The sequence below is a fragment of the Oryx dammah genome, unplaced genomic scaffold, assembly GCF_014754425.2.
Source record: "Oryx dammah isolate SB20612 unplaced genomic scaffold, SCBI_Odam_1.1 HiC_scaffold_22, whole genome shotgun sequence".
Lineage (NCBI taxonomy): Eukaryota > Metazoa > Chordata > Mammalia > Artiodactyla > Bovidae > Oryx > Oryx dammah.
This window is the reverse complement of record NW_024070206.1, coordinates 40,208,801-40,226,669: the sequence shown is the minus strand read 5'-3', so window position 1 is coordinate 40,226,669 and position 17,869 is coordinate 40,208,801. Positions and strand designations below refer to the sequence as shown.

The 17,869-nt window shown below is 41.0% G+C and overlaps 1 protein-coding gene across 1 annotated transcript in view; it reads right to left on the bottom strand.

Moving 5' to 3' along the window:
* The window catches only part of GALNT1 (polypeptide N-acetylgalactosaminyltransferase 1), a 75,790-nt gene extending 59,667 nt beyond the window's left edge, over positions 1 to 16,123 (bottom strand). The window contains exons 1-2 of the mRNA XM_040264867.1: positions 16,054 to 16,123; positions 6,266 to 6,507 (exon numbers count right to left, since the gene is read on the bottom strand). Of these exons, the coding sequence (XP_040120801.1) occupies positions 6,266 to 6,404 (139 nt within the window). The 5' untranslated portion in view covers positions 6,405 to 6,507; positions 16,054 to 16,123. The remainder of the gene's footprint in view (positions 1 to 6,265; positions 6,508 to 16,053) is intronic.
* Between the last annotated feature and the right edge of the window lie 1,746 nt (positions 16,124 to 17,869).

The following is a 17,869-nucleotide window of genomic DNA, read 5'->3' as shown; positions in this document are numbered from 1 at the left end:
TGTGGGGTCACACAGAGTTGGACACAACTGAAGTGACTTAGCAGCAGCAGTAAACTAATTTTCTTTGGCAAAGATGCCAGGATAAAATGCAACTAGTTAATGAATATTTTTATTACTAACACACCTGCAAAAAGCAACTAACAAAAAAGATAGTAATACTTACTTAACTTCCCTTGTTTTCTACTTACCAGTCTTTCATGTAAATTAAAAAGAGATCGGTGAAACTTGTTTGAAAGCAATGGAAATGGGTTTGGATATTATCATTTTCCTGAACTGAAAAAAATACTTTCTTTGGCATAAAATTTCATATGTAGATCATTTCTAAGAATAAAATCAACTTTGACAAGGGGGTAACTAAGTGTTGTTCTGAAGTATTATGTGAAAACACAATACTAACATTTTATTGTATACTTCAGCTAAACTTCATCTACATGACAAGGTAGAGAAGTTTCATTTCTTAGAAAATTTAATTATTAAAAAAAAAACGAACTACAAGTTCACTCTGACTGCTGCCAAATGAGATTTACATATACAAACCACATGACATACCTTAGCTTTAATACATCTTACAAATTTCTACAATATGTAATGGAAGTAGAATAAACCCTGGTGGCGGCTCAGTCATAAAGAATCTGTCTGCAGTGCAGGAGACCCAGGATTCGACCCCTGGGCAGGAAGATCCCCTGGTGAAGGGAATGGCTGCCCACTCCAGTATTCTTACTTGGAGAATTCCACGGACAGAGGAGTCTGGTGGGCTACAGTTCATGGGGTCACAAAAAGTCTGACATGACTGACTGACTAACACTTCCACTTTTTCAAAGTTACAGGATATCCATTTGGGAAGCTAAAAAGCTAAAAGCATTTCTCCCAAATAATTTTCTTAGGCGATCATAATTTTTCCTGTTTTTATGCACTATATTTCACTTACTCCAAAATATTTCCCCCATATTTTAATATCTCTGAAATTGGGACTTGGCTTACAATGATAATTGAAATGTTTCTGCTTTCTTAGTGTTATATAAAATAATAAGTATTATATAAACAAAGCAAATTATCTAATTTTTTAACATTAAAATATTATTGCATGTAACAAAATTTATTGATAACTCTCTGCTACCTCAATATCTGTCAGTTTTAACCCTTATTGCAATTTTATATTCAATTCATTTGTAATGTGTACAAATAAAACTCTAAATACACTAAAAGTCTGTTAATAGTTTCTGAAAGCCTTTACTAACAGTATTTTAAATTTTTTAATCATCTAAAGTTTCTTCTATAAAATATGTACTCAAAGTCTTCCTAATGTGACAACTGAAATAATTCTAGCATAAGCGCATAAAAACTTGAATAATCAGTATTTTAGTAATCTGAAAATCATGTACTGAGCTGGTATAAAGGATTAATTCCTACTTGAAAGTGTATCTGTAAAAATACTGAATGTTCTATGCAACATCCAAATCCATAAACTGAATGAGTTAATTCCAACAAGGCAGAGGAGTTGCAAAAATACTCCTAAGACATAACTTGTACTAATTTTATTTTTCCAAGGGCAATTTTATCTAATTCTCTAGTGAAAGAAGAATTTTCCTATTTTCAGAGAGTCTGGTGTATAAAACACAAGTAAATATAAAACTATGAGAGAGAACTGCTCCAGAATATAAAACAGAATAAAATCAACCCTGTGTATCAGACACAGACAGGCCTGCTGGTACCTGATGTAGGTAAGTAGCGAGTACATGTAAGACCCTAGGATAATCTGATGAACATTATCAGAGGGATAATGAATCCATTCTGCTTAACTGCACACAACAGTATAAAGAGCAGAATTTGGTGAATTTTACCAAATTGGCACTGTAAAGCAGTTCAGAAAGGAGGTCCTTACAATACTGAGACAACTGCTCTAGAGTGTCATATCTGCTCATTGTTTAATTTGGTTTTTCAAATGCCAGAGAATGAAGATCCTGGAGACCTTATGTATTCTAACAGAAGAGACTTATATTCTTCCAGGTCACTGACTGTACCTGCTAATTCCACTAAGAAGGTCTACATCCTTCATGCCATCGCCTGTCAACCCTCTCCCAGCTACTTTAGTGAAAGATCTCTTCATCGGCATCACAATCTCTCAGCAGCCGTATAATGATAGCAGTAACCTTAGGGTTCCTACACTACTTTGGACCTCCTAGTGCCCACTGCACTGAAACATCCCATCAGAGCAGATTTTTCAAACTGTTCTTGCTTGGCAGCCATTGTCCCCCTTCCCCACTCTTTTCCTTCAATCCTTTGAAACACAGTTTGAAAAATGGATGCTTTAGGGCCCCATCTAGAATCACTGGCCTCTCATAAGTCTCTCCCTTCAGCTATTAACTCACCTCCTGGCATCGTACTGCTCAGCCTTCTCTCATCCTGCCACCGCTGACCTCTTTCTCAGTCATCCACAGTATCCTGCTATTTCCACATAGTAAATATCAAGTTTCCTTAACACAGAGGTCCCATTCACCAGACTTAAACCTGACTCTCCCACAAGGCCCACTAAGCTCACAACACTCACTTCATTCTCCTTTTTTCAGGACATGCTGTTGTCTCTCATGGCTCCACACTGCACTCTCAGACCATATCTCCTTTACTCTGTACTTCTATACTTTGCATAAAAGCTACTCCTCTTCTCTGATGCTCATATCACTAGTGGTTTTCAGAAGCATACTAACCTTAGAATCCTCTTCAAGGATAAATCTTTTCTTATGGTTTTGATACCCCACTGTCTCCTCTGCTGAGAATTTGTTCTTTCAAGTATTACTTCATTCCTTTATATTTTAAACCTCTTCAAAATACATAAAAAATACATCTGTACACAGAAAACCAACTTTAGCTCCATTCCTTTCTTCTAACTATTGTACTCTCTCTGTGTGTCAAACCTTCCTAAAAGGATAAGCTACACACCAGTAAATATCAAGTCCACTGGTACTGAAATGGCACTTTCTAGGGTAACAAGACGGAGAAGGCAATGGCACCCCACTCCAGCACTCTTGCCTGGAGAATCCCAGGGACGAGGGAGCCTGGTGGGCTGCCGTCTATGGGGTCACATAGAGTCGGACACGACTGAAGTGACTTAGCAGTAGCAGGGTAACAAGAAACCCCATTAGGAAACATATCACAACCACTTTTTCATCTCAGGTGAAATCCCTGAACATCCATCCATCATGCCTGGATTTCCATGACCCTACTCCCTCTGGCTTTTCCATTGCCCCTGACTTCCAGAAGCCTTCTCTCCCCTTGCTGACCCTCCGTGATCCTCTCCAACTCTTCCTATCTCTCCCGCACACTCCGGAGCCCACAGCACCGCCCCCGTGCTCCACCCCAGCCACTCTCTGCTGCAGAACGCAACCCCCAGCCCCCAGCACCTCCACATGAAATGCTCCAAACACAACTCGTCCTCTGCCTTCCCACTGGAGCCGCTCTGCCTCTGGGGGCCCTCCTCGTATCAATTTACCCAAAGACGGAGACCTGAGAGCCATGGGAGACTTTTCACTTGCCCTCAGCTACATTCAGTGACTCCCCTGCTATGTAAAGTCCACTATCTACAAACTTCCCATGTATCATTGTGTGCCCCGTTTTAGTGTGGGCCCCAAGAACTTCTCCAAACTCTCCCAGCAGTCTCACAACCAGTCTCAGATGTCTCGCTCTCTCCCACTTCCTCAGCCTAGTGGCCACTCTGTTCTGAAAGTCGGGATCCCGTCAGGTTACTTGGTCCCTTCTTTGAAATCCTTCGATGGCATGCCTCACCTACAGGATAAAGTGCAAAACCCTCGGCATGTTATAAAATGCCTTCTGCGATGTGGTCTCTGCTGACCTCCCAGCCTCATCTGTGCTCTCTCCTCACGCTTTCTTATCCATCAACTCTGTTCTCTCATGTGCTTATCTTGTGCATGCTTTCCTCCTTTGCTTGGGATATATTCCCTTCACCTGTCAAACCTAACAAACACCCATGCACCCTGATACTTTAGCCTGAGTGTTACTTCTCTGCAGCACCTTCTCAGAGGCCTCACGGTGTTCCTTCCTCCCACACACCTCTAGTGTGCTATCTACCATATCACTGAAAGTCGCTCAGTCGTGTCTGACTCTTTGTGATCCCATGGACTATACAGTCCATGGAATTCTCCAGGCCAGAAGACGAGTGGGTAGCCTTTCCCTCCTCCAGGGGATCTTCCCAACCCATGGATTGAACCGGGGTCTTCTGTACTGCAGGTGGATTCTTTACCAGCAGAGCCACTAGGGAAGCCCAAGAATACTGGAGTGGGTAGCCTATCCCTTCTCCAGAGGCTCTTACCGACCCAGGAATTGAACCGGAGTCTTCTGCACTGCAGGTGGGTTCTTTACCAACTGAGCTATCAGGGAAGCTATCATATCACTACTTGTCTATTATTCTTCCTTTGCTATCGGATTGGGAGTTCCCCAGAGGGAGAAACTATTTTGTACTGTTGAAATGTGTATCACTAGCACGTAGCACACTGCCCAGCACATAGCAGTTTACAAAACATTCAAAAGATTACAAAACACTGGTGAAGACCTAGTGTGTCTTCACCCACTACAGAGGTCCTGGTCTGTCTTATGATTGTGCCTTTCCATTTAAGATAGAATACCATGAGTTCCCACTATAAATGGCAATGGGTTAGGGTGGAATGAGGGGAAAGTTTATCTGCTGCATTTGGGAATCTCCTAATTTTTTAATAGTGAATAGCAATACCTGCCCTCTCATTTAAATGTCAACAGAGTTTACAGCTCTAACACCAGTTAAGGTGGCCGGGGTCTTGTCACACAACAAACTTACTAAGCAGGAGGTCCTTAAAGGAAACCAGGAAAGTCAACAGATAGGCTGACCTTGTATAAAAGTGTATCATATTAAAAATTATGGGGAAGATAAAAATTAAAAAGTTAGGGGTTAGCCTAGGTATTACTAAAGTTCAGTATTAGCAACTGAGACTAATTTTAGGCAAATTTCCCATAAAATAAACAGAACTGGTTATATAATGGGGAAGATAAAAATTAAAAAGTTAGGGGTTAGCCTAGGTATTACTAAAGTTCAGTGTTAGCAACTGAGACTAATTTTAGGCAAATTTCCCATAAAATAAACAGAACTGGTTACATAATCCCATCTATAAAAATTATAGTACGTAGGCAAGTTTTAGATTATAAATTTTAAAGGACCAGGTACCCTCGATATTAAAGTGTAAAATACTTAAATATGGCTGTATATTCAAATAAAACATTTACATATAATTCCTAAAAATAGAATTATTGTTTAGCCAGATATTCTATAACTAACCAGACAGAGTGCATGGCCCAGAATAGCTAAATTACCAACTCACAATGCAAAGTCATTTTCATTTTGTTTAAAAATAAGTAAATAAAAGGAGGCATTTGTTTTTTGGTTTAAACACAGAGTCTAAAATGGAATTTTTCAGGTGTCTCCTTCCTTTTCCACGCCAGAGACTGCAGTGTTCTCAACACAGCACTGATTTTATAGTCTGATCTTTTCATAAGCTCTCCCTAAAAGTGCTAACTGGAGCTATCGACAGCATCAACAAAATGAACTCACCAGACCACGTCTACCTAAAATAACTTCTTCCCTTAGGACTGAGATAGGAGGGCTAGAGAACTCTCTCTCTCATGCCTGATAATGCAGTTTTAACGCTCCACTCAGCATTATGACATTAGGCTAATCTCCTGTGCAGTTTTGGTAGTCCCAGCTACGCGATTCCCTACATTATTTGGTAATACGACTTCCAGAAAATTAACTACTTTTAACACTGAACACTGGAGGAGGCTATGGCACCCCACTCCAGTACTCTTGCCTGGAAAATCCCATGGATGGAGGAGTCTGGTGGGCTGCAGTCCTTGGGGTCGATAAGAGTCGGACACGACTGAGCGACTTCCCTTTCACTTTTCACTTTCATGCATTGGAGAAGGAAATGGCAACCCACTCAGGTGTTCTTGCCTGGAGAATCCCAGGGACGGGGGAGCCTGGTGGGCTTCCGTCTATGGGGTTGCACAGAGTCGGACACGACTGAAGCAGCAGCAGCAGCATATGACACTTTAATACTGTTAGAAGAACCCACTGGAGAACTGATAGAAATATGATCACATACATAGAAAGCCAGGCATTACTATTAATCTAAAGAAATGTTAAAATTCATAGTTTCCAAATTAGTTATTTCAAACAAGTAACACATGTATCAAAACAGGCCCATTATTATGAAATGTCACTCACCATCCCCAGCAGGAAGTCCTCGCTCTTTTTTTTCATCACATTTGTTGCATTCACTGAAGTAAAGCAGCAGGAACATATCCAAGAGTACCCAAATCAAGGAGGTGGCTAGGACCACCTTGCAGTATGCAAATTTTCTCATGGCACTTTAAGTCAAATGCAAAATTTTAAAATATATATATATAAATATACAAAGATCATGAAAATTATTCCAATCCAGTTTCATCAGAAATCACTTTCATAACCTACAGACAGAAAAAGAAAAAAGAAATTCAGAACCTAAAGCACAATCGAAAGATTAATATGCATATAAAATTTTACTATGAAGAATAAGTTTTAAATCAGACTTCAAAAAATCTTGTAAAATATATAAAAACTGATAGTATCAAAAACATGCAAATAACTCCTACAAATCAATATACACAATAAAATAGAAAAATGGGTAAATGATGCAAACAAGCACTTTGCAGAAAGGAAACCGGAAGAGCCAATAAACAGTGAAAATGGGCTTGATTCACTACAATTAAGAAAATGCAAATTAAAACAGTGAGCGACTATCTCATATCCATTAAACACGTGGGGCTTAACTGCCTTCTATTCAACTGCTATATTAAACGCTCAAGTAAAAGCTAAGCCATTAACTGCCACAGCGGTTTAAGAAATCAGTAATTCCCAGTCCATTTCAAACACTCCCATTCAGTTCCATGGTCCAAGGATTTATATGAGCTCTCCCGGTCGCTGTACTACATCAGTTTAACTGGAGTGATTCTTATCCCTCTGTCCCACTGAATCCCATTCTAAAAATGCTAGTCACCAGCCATTCAGAAACAGACTCATGGAAAGCGCAGAAGAAAAGGGCATCAAGAGATCTGAGGCCTGGACTTGGCTCTGACAGTAACTGCATAGACTTCCCCGAACTTTCGCTTCTATGTGCCCCACTCCCACCCCAATCTGTTGCAACATCTTGAGAAAACGACTGGAGGGATGGTCACCAAATCTGGGACGGCTAGATTGGAAACACTCCTGGCACGTTGGCACTTGTCTGGGGGCGCACTGGAACAGTTCCAGGGACCTCAGACGAGGAGTCACTGCATGGAGCCATGGGCACCAAGGCTCAAAGGCGTGTGTCAGTGCTGACCAGGAGACGGAAGAATCAAGTGCACTTGGGGTGGATGGAGGAAACACTTGGCGCAGGTGCCCCCCACTGAAAGCCAATGTGTAGATGCTCTGAAGGGCTGGGATGCTCCAGGGGGGCCCAGGAGCTTCTTACAAGGGCAGTTTATGTAGCATGAACCCAGGATAGACCAGAGAGTTTATCTATGAAAAAGATAAAACTTCTCTCCTACCTTACGAAGGGGCTAGCCAGCAACCTGAAAAGCACCCCCAAAATACTAGGTGACACTTGTAACTGTGAAGTGTTATTTCTACTCACCTCTCTGGGGACTATGATCTCTTGCCTAGTGGTCTCCTTCCATCAAACCAACACTCCCCACTTGTACCCTGAGAACAGGGGTGCCACTGTTGGATTCTTGCCTCAAGTCCCTCACATGGGGTGAGCAACCACTACTAACTCTAGTGACTGGGGTGAGGGGCAAGGCCAAAAGGATTACAACGCACAGTGTCATGGAACAACAGATCTCTCCAGAGAAGCCGATATAGCATGTATTTCAAGCCACTTCACGTGCAAGGCTACCTCTCTTGGTCACTGGCAAAGTAAGCAGTCTAACTGCTGGTGCGCTATCTGGGACGCAAATGTGGCTCTGTGTTCTCTAAAACCTGCTGATTGTTATTTCTTTCAGAGCTTACAGCCCAGAACACTTAAATGTAAGTCTTTATAACTCTGTACCCATCCCTGTTTAATTTTTCCAAGGCAGCACAATTAGATTCTAAAATTGAAGATGAAATGCAGTGGGTGTGTGTGTATTTGGAAGGAGAGCAGTACAGAGAAAGCAGGAGGTGCAGGGAGAAAGGAGAATAAAGAAGAGGCAAAAACCTCTGAAACCTTGGGCCAGAGATTCCTCAGATACTAACAATAAAATGCACAAATCATTAAAAAAAAAAAAAAAGACTGGACGTTGGACTTAATAAAATCTGCTCTTCAAAAGACAGTTAAATAAAAAACAAGTCACATATGGGGAGAAAATATTTACAAATGACTCATCTGATAAATTACTTGTACCCAGACCACATAAAAAACTCTTCAAATACAGTGTTTAAAAACCCTAATCCAAAATAATGGGCGAAAAGTTCAAACTGTCACTTCACCGGAACAGCAATTCAGGTGGTAAACTAGTACAAGAAAAGATTTTCAACATTGTTAGCTATTGTGTGTGTGCACTCAGTCAGATCTGACTCTTTGCAATCCAGGGACTGTGGCCTGCCAGGCTCCTCTGTCCATGGGATTCTCCAGGCAAAAATACTGGAACGGGTTACCATTTCCTTCTCCAGGGGATCTTCCTGACCCAAGGATTAAACCCATGTCTCTTGTGTCTCCTGCACTGGCAGATGGATTCTTTACCGCTAATGCCACCTACTAGGGAACTGCAAATTAAAAACACAGTGAACCACCACTACGCACCAATATAAACAGCTAAAGGAAAAACAAAAACTACCAAATGCTAGCAAGAAATACTGTAAGTGGACCACTACCACACTGCCAGTGGAATGCAAAATGGTACAGTCTCTCCGGAAAACAAAGAGTTTTTCTCCCATAAGAATCTTACATAAGAAAAAGGATAATGTACGTCTACACAAAGACTTGTACACAACCTTTATATCAACTTAATCATAACCATCAAAATCTGGAAACAATCCACACGTCCACCACCTGGTGAATGGATAAACAAACTGTGGTACTCTAAACAGTGAAGGACTTCAACCCAGAATCCAGCAATCAAAAAGAACTCTCGATGTACATGCAACAGCACTGATGAATCTCACAAGCCTTATGCTAAGTGAAAGTGGTCAGTAGCAAATGGCTGCATTTTGAATACTATATGATGCCATTTATATGAGATAGAAACCAGATCAGCCATTGCCAGGGGCTTGGAAGAATAGGGGACTGCCCTCAAAGGACAGTGAAAACTTGTGATAATGGGAAACCCTCTACTCCCAGCTTGTGGTGGTGGTCATACAACTGTGTCTGTTTGTCCAAACGGGTACGACTACACTTAAAAGGGTGAATTTTACTGTAGATAATAAATTCAACCTTAATAACCTTAAAAATAGGTAAATACAGAAGAGGTGAGGACCCTTCAAAGAAACAATTTAAATTTTAGGAGGATAACTGTTGTATATTTCTTCAAGTACCTAAAACACTATTACCAATGGGCTAAGTACCCTCCTAGTCATTCAGAATAAATCAGCAGTATGTCTTTTTTTAAGTAATTGTATTATAATTACATATTCTTAGAACTTTTGGAATGAGTTCTGGGTACATGGTTATAGTATTACAGAACCAAATAAAAATTTTAATACTATTTATTTTTGCCTGCGCTAGGCCTTCGTTGCTTTTCGCAGGCTTTCTCTAGCTAGGGTGAGCGGGGGCTACTCTGCGGCGCCTGGGCTTCTCCCTGCGGGGACCTCTCTTGCTGCGGTGCATGGGCTCAGTAGTTGCAGTGCACAGACTGAGTTGCTCCAAGGCATGTGGAATCTTGCTGGACCAGGGATCAAATCCATGTCCCCTGCATTGACAGGCAGATTCTTATCCACTACACCACCAGGGAAGTCCAGGTATATCATGTTTTAAAACAACTGTAACATCTATTTTTACTCAAATATTTTAATGTCTTAAATGTCCCTACAGGAGGAAAAGACTGAAATGTTTGTGACCATAAAGGGGAAGCACGAGAGATCTCTGTGGTAATGCTGCTGAGATTTTTTTTTAAATTAAACTAATATGCTCAACAGACATTCTAACCTCTCTTTCCAGCACAGCCACCAAGTATACTGTCTTAGACAACCAATGTCTTAATGATCACTTCAAAAAAGGCCTCCTGATATCCACAAAGCTGTGTCAGAATGCCACATATTGTTTTAGACGTTACTACTGTTTAAAGAAGAGAGAAAATAGACACAGGCTGAGGTGCTTCCTGGCTCATGATTCTGACTCTTGCTCTGCCCACCCTACCCCTAGGTCTGGTAACAGACCTAGTCCCATGGGCACAGGACAGCCAAATGAGCTGGCCAGGCCAACCACAGGCCCTCAGCCCTTCACTTCCCGAGTCACAGAGCTGGAAGCCTGTGCTAACCTAGTGCTGCAGTCAGCTACACTGCCCGTCGCGGGGAGAGAGCCGAGCTGCAGTCCAAGAGGGCGAGCCCAAACGGAGGCACGCAGGACGAGAGGAGGGTCCCGTAGTGACTGAGTCCCTGTCTCTTCTCTGGCTCTCGTCACCACTCAGGAATCCTTCTAATAATCCCCTTTTCCGCTTATGAGAGTTTGAACGGGGTTCCTGACAATACACCTGGGATGCGGAAGCAGGGGGATTGGGGGGGGGGGCAGAGACAGAGGAAACCTAAAGTCAGAGAGGCTCTAGTCCACTTCTGAAGTTCCTCTCTACGAGTCAGAACAATTATACATTATGAGGCACACTATGCTACTTGAAAGGACACTGAATTGCTTACAAGTGGAAAAATCTGAGACTTGCTTTTCTTCTAACACTACATTCCTCAAGCCCATTCATGCTGCATGTAGTTGTAGTCAGTTCCTTTTCACCACTGTATAGTACTTAATTGGCTTATATTAATGTAATCATACACTATGGGGCTAATCATAGTTTATCCCTTTCATGCTTAATAGGCATGGGTTTATTTCTAGGTTTATGCATGTTTCCTGGTACACATGTGCCAGGGGTCAGCAAACTTCTGCAGAGGGCCAGACAGTAAACATTTTAGGCTTTGCGGGACATAAGATCTCTGTGGCAACCACCTGAATCTGGGGTTGTACCACAAAAGCAGCCGTGCTATGTAACCAAGTAAGTGTGACAGCATTCCAATAAAACGAAGCTTATTTATGGACATTAAATTTGAATGTCATGTAATTTTAAAATTATAAATTATGAAATTATTTCTTAACCATTTAAAGATGTTAAAAATCTTTAATTCATGAGTTGTCACAACCCTGACCTAGAGTACATACCTAGGGATATTAGGTCATGAGACTACACATATTTTCAATATGACAACATATGGCAAACTTGCTTTCCCAGATGTCTAAAGCAAAATGAGAGCTCTGGATGTGTTATGTCCTTGGCAACACTTATTGATGTCAAACTATTTAATTTTTTGACAATCTGGTAAGTGTGTAATTTGAGTTTCCCCACCATCTCTGACATTTCCATTTCCTCTTCCTAATATACCCACTGAAGTTTATTCTATTGGGTGAAGTTGTTTTGTCTTTTTCCTATTAGTCTGTGAAGATCTTTATACAGTCTGGATTCTAATCCATGTTAGTTACATGTACTACCAGTATCTTTTCCCAGTTTATAGCTTATATTCAAAATAAAAGGTGTCTTTTGTAGTTCATATTTTCTATGTCTTAAGAAGTTTTTCTCTACCTTCAGTTCAGTTCAGTTCAGTTGCTCAGTCGTGTCCGACTCTTTATGACTCCATGAATCGCAGCACGCCAGGCCTCCCTGTCCATCAGCAACTCCCGGGGTTCACTCAGATTCACGTCCATCTAGTCAATGATGCTATCCAGCCATCTCATCCTCTGTCGTCCCCTTCTCCTTCTGCCCCCAATCCCTCCCAGCATCAGAGTCTGGGTATTGTTTTTGCTTTGGCTTCATCCCTTCATTCTTTCTGGAGTTTTTTCTCCACTGATCTCCAGCAGCATATTGGGCACCTACTGATCTGGGGAGTTTCTCTACCTAGAGATCATTAAAAATATTTTAATGTCTAGAAGTTTTAAAGTTTTACCTTTCCAGTGTAAGTACAGATTCAATATTACTTTCTTCCATATGGATAACCAAATGTCTCAGTACTGTTTATGGAAAGTTCAATCTCTCCCTAAAAGTGTGCAATACCAACTTTGTCATAAGTCATGTTTCTGAGGTTCTACGTTCTGTTCCATTGGTCTGCTTATCCCTATACCACACAGCGTCTTAATTATAACTTTACAACAATTCTTGGTACCCAGTAAAGCAAATATTCTCACCTTTTCTAGTTGAGTAGTACCTTGGCTACTTCTGACCCACTGGCCTTCCTTAGCTATGCTGACCATTTAATTACTTAAAATGACATTCCATCTACTGTTAAAAGAAATCCAGTAGTTACAAATGCTTACATGTCTATGGTGGAACAATTTCACTGTTCTAAGAAAATAAACCAATTAAAAATTCATAGAAGTCATAAAAAAAAGAAGTTGGTGATGAGAAGAGGAATTAAATTCAAGAAGTCAAAAGAAAAGTTCTAAAAATGTTCTTCAAATGACATTATTAAAATAAATGTATAGTATCTAACCTTTATGTCTACTACTTTGTTATTCCTTTAAAAAAACAAAAACAAAAACCCAGTATTTTAGAGTCCCAATCATTCCATGCTGCTTGGATATTTACTGAGTCTTGGCCAACTCTGTTCTTGATACCATGTCAGACACTGTAGATGGTAGGAGCATGAAGGCAATGATCCACACCATGGAAACTGTTATCACACTATTAAATACCAGGGTAAGAGACACGCCATTCACATTACAAAAGAGAAACATCAACTCAGGAAACCTGGCAGGAAAAAGACATCCAGATAGGGAAGTTTCTAAACAGGTTTTATCAGACAGTGTAAGACACTACACTTTGCTGCAACAAGGTTTTCTTTAAATTTTTTCTACAGATGTTTTGTTTCTTTCTCTCCTTTAGCTAAAATCCTTTAAGGGCTTCCTGATGTCCTGCCATTTTGTTCTGAAGAACACCATTTGTAGGACTTATACCTGAGAGTTCTCACTAAAGAAATTCCATGATCAAATAAGTTAGGGAAATGTTACTTCCTCGATTTGCTCAGAGAGATTCAGTCTGTATATTACTGCACCAGAGGTTCTACGAAGCCCTGCATTGAGGCAAGCTGTGTGATTCTGTTAACTCAGAACTTCTCAGATTCAAGCATGGAATCTTCCTTAACTACTGTGTCTTCCTTTTTTGCATAACACAAAGCAGTTTTCAAACAGCAATAAATAAACTAGTGAAGACTGGCTTCAAATCCTGGAAGCAGGTAACTTTTAAGCTATGAGTTATTTTCTTTCTGCAAAACTATTTCTGTAAAGCTGCAAACTGAGTAAAAAAAGAAATCCCACTGTGTCTAAAAGCCTCTCATGAGGCTGACTTTCATAGAGAGAAGGTCATGTGCAATTTTGTAATATTTTAATTAATAAAATTAATATTGTTAATTTTGTGCTATTTTGATTTAACATAACATATACCTGTATATAGTACAAATGAAAAGTGAAAGTGTTAGTCACTCAGTCATGTCTGACTCTTTGCAACCCCATGGACTGTAGCCCACCAGGCTCCTCAGTCCATGTAATTCTCCAGGCAAGAATACTAGAGTGAGTTGCCATTCCCTTCTCCAGGGGATCTTCCCAACTCAGGGTTCAAACCTAGGTCTCCTGCCTTGCAGGCAGATTCTTTACTGTCTAAGCCACCAGGGTTTGTGGACAAAATGGGAAATCCAAAAGTCACCATTATATATAAATCCCTAAAAGAAAAGAATCTAGAAGCTTCCCTTGAGGTAAGTGAAATTTGTCAACTATTTCTACTATCAGTTATTTTTTTTCAAGTGTGGAGTATCATATTCTACAGAATATATCATTAAATTTTGCATTCAGCAAATGCAACATTATTTCACATGGAAGTCTGTGAGGAAAGAGTTAACACAGCAGGTGTGTTCTACCCTGTCCATGCTAAGCCCAGGGGGATGCCTAGGGCCGTGGCAATGACCCCTGGCCAAATGCTGAGAAGAAACTCCTGGAATGTTCATGGTTATTTGTTAAGGATGTTAGAGGTGGTGAGTCAGGATGTACCAGGCTATCAGCATTGTTTAAAGAAATCACTAAGATTTATGACACGCACCTGGTGTCTGGTCTGGGCCCAAGTCTCAGCTGCCAAAGCTGGCCACATGGCAGGAATACGCCTACGTGACCAGCTGGCTACCAACAGGAGCTCCAGGCTGTGACACTCGTGTGCTTCCCTGAGCAGACACGTCTTGTACATGCCTCTATCATTCACAGCTGGAGGGGAACTCGTGTTCCTGTGATTCTTACGGAAGGAAGACTCAGAAGTCCACACCTGATCTCGTCAACCTTCACCTATTTATATCTTTTTTCTGCTGTTCTTGCACTGTATCTTTGGCTGTAATAAAAATGCAGCCGTGAGTACAACACTATGTTGAGCTGTGTCAGTCTTTCCAGCAAATCGAACTAGTGGGCAGTCACAGGGCCCCCAAAACCAACACCATAATACCTACTTCTCTCATTCCTTTCCAGAAGCTGCATGATCATAAGGACGATATCCTTGAATGAATAAACCAGCGTACAGCATAAAAGCTAAGACATACGCCTGAGATTACTGTCTTTAGGAAGGTCTGGTTGCAATGTTAGCCTTTGGCTGGTGTTTGGGAACTTGAGTGATACACAATTTCCTAGGCTGATATAAATCTTACCTTAAAAGATAAGTGGGCCTCACTGTGCTGAAACTGCCTGTACAAACAATATGATTTATGCAAAACATCTCTTTTCCTTCTGGGAGCCTGAAATTTTGGTACATGCTAGGCGGTGCCTCCATTACCAGGTCCGATAAAAACACTGGCATTCAGTCTAACGAGTTTTCCTGGTTGACAACACTTCACACGTGTTGTCAAAATTCACTGCTAAAGGAATTAAGCTTACCTGGAGGAATTAAGCTTATTCCACGGGGAGAGGACTCTAGGAAGATAGTAACTGCTTTCCTCCAGATTTCACTTCTTCCCTTTGCTAACTCTGCTTTGTATCCTTTTGCAGTAATAAATCTTAGCTATTATTCAGAGATCATATGCTGAATGCTATGAATCCTCCTAGGCAATCACTAAACCTGGGGGTGGTCTTGGGAACAGCCAACACAATCAGCATTTTAAAACAGAAGTGACGATCTATTAGGCCAAATGCTAAAATTCACATTTCAATCCCAGAACATATTAATATCAGTAGTGTGCTCCTAGCAATTTTACTTTATTTGCATAAACCTGGGCCTCTTTATTCCTTGAATGAGAAAAACATACCCACATCACAGTCCCTGAATTAAATGCAGGAATGCACAACACACTCACAGTAAACACTTGGTAATTAAATAGTAATTCTAAGGGCTCTTTCTTAGATGAAACAAAAAAATCACGAACATTTTATGTCTGTACTGATGTACTTGGAGTCCTGCAAAGAGAAGCTCAGAGACAAACTTGACCCCTTCATCTTCCTAACACTGGCGCCATGAGGGCGTTCCAGTCCACACGCCAGGATTACTGGCTAAGACAAGCAGGTTAAACCCTATATAATATGTATCTTTCTATTTCTAAACATGGTCTTCATTTAGTCTTCACATTGCTTTTGTGAATGAGAAGTGAATGTGCTAATTAGTACCACACGTGGCTATGCTTGATGGTTATGTTTCTCAAATTACTGTGCTAGGATTTTAGTACAAGCCACTCACTTTCTGGCATGTGTATGAGGCATCAAGTCCAGTCAGGGTAAATCTGAACCTGTGCCACTGTAAGAGCAAATGCAATGTAAAGAGAAGTCCAACCCTGAAGTCATTTACGCCCAGGGATCAACTTACCCCAAAGTGGCTTTTCAAATGAATTCACATCCCAAATCCACATGTCCCACATCTCCTGCTGAAAAATAAATTTCCTAAAATCAGTTTATTACAGAATAACTCTCTCCTCCCCGCTTTACTTCAGCCACCCTATTCCACTGGACTAAGGGCCAGCCACGTCACCTGAGGATGAGGAGCACGTCTTACTCAGCTACTTCCCCCATGCTGAGCACAACACCTGGCACAAAATGTGTGTTCAGTTAATGTTTATTACGTGAATAAGTGAGTCAATGAATACAGTATTTCTGAGATCCAACACCAAGCTCAGTGGAAATATTGTAAAAAGTATTTTTCCTCTTCTTGGAAATGTACAAGGATATTAACTCCCCTGGTGGGAAGGTCAAGGACTCACAGATAGTACCTGTTCCATACCCCATCCCCAACTCCTGTTTTTCACAGCATTAGACCTCTAACTGAATTCAAGTGATCATTCTCTGCTAGACTACCTATTCTTGACTGGTCCCAGCCAACTGTGACTGTTCCACTCCTCTTGCCAGTGTAAATAACCACATCTCAACCAGCAAGATCTGAAGGGAAATCTGTTGGGAAGCATTCAGGAAAAGTTACGCTCCCTCATAGACAAGCGGAAGGAGACACTATTCTGCCTTTGGAACACACTGAGAAGTGCTACAGCCATCCTGGGGGCATGAGGGGAGCCAACATCAACATGCTAAGGACGACAAGGTGAAAACAGAAAGCAAAGGGACCCTGACTGTCCCCAGGGGCCACTAACAGACTAATCCTGAAACTGCATAGGGCTGAACTTCTTGTTACCAAAGGGATAAAGCTCTGACTGTCTAACTGGATATTCTGCAATACTACAGTCAAAAGCATGCCAATACATCACTATGCAACCTATAATTATTGATTTAGATAGGAATGTAGCCTGTGAAGAAAAAAATGAAATGTAAACCAGTGGAGGATCCAAATTAGGGAATCTACTTTTTTTTTTTTTTTTTTTTTGGAATCTACTTTTAAAGGAGATTCCACAGAAGGAGAATTTCAATATAAATGTAACAGCTGCAAGATAGACCCTGGTGTGTTAAATGCCCATTCTTAGCAATCCTTAACCCTATCAGAGAATCACATATCCTTAATTCATTCAGACTCTGATAAGTAACAAGGATGTACAAGACACAACACTGAGTAGTTTGATGTAATAAACATAAAAAGGGCTCAGTTTCTGCCTTCAAGGAGCTTGCAGTTCAGAAGGACAGATACTACTAGGAAGTTCGTATGACACTTTACAGTTTACAAAATGCTTTTCTATTTCTGCAACAGGTGCCAGGTTACGAGAGCCACAGCGCACCAAGGAGAGAAAATGGTAAAGGAGAGCGACTGGGGGATCGGTCTGAGTTAGGGAAAGGCAAAAGGAGATTTCAGGTGGACAAAACAATAGGAGTTAAAATGGGGAGACAGAGAAGTCAAGGGACTTCTGGGGACAATGAACAGAAAAATGGGGAGATGTGGTTACGTGTTTGGAAAAGGGAAATCTCATTCTACTTGAGACATCAAGTAGAATGAGTATTAAGAAAGAGACTTGTCTTGGTAGTTAGCACATTATGGTGATGTCCTCTCACGCTAAGGCGTTTGAAGAGCAATGGTCAGGGGATGTTCCCCCATGCTTTTAATTTTATCTCCTGAGTTCAAATGCCAACTCATTACAACAGAACACCGTGGTTTCAGAAAATTTACTTCTTTCCTCCTGACCACAAGCTCAGATACAAGGAAATACACTGCCACCATCAGCAATGGAAAAACTAGATTCTGGGGAGGA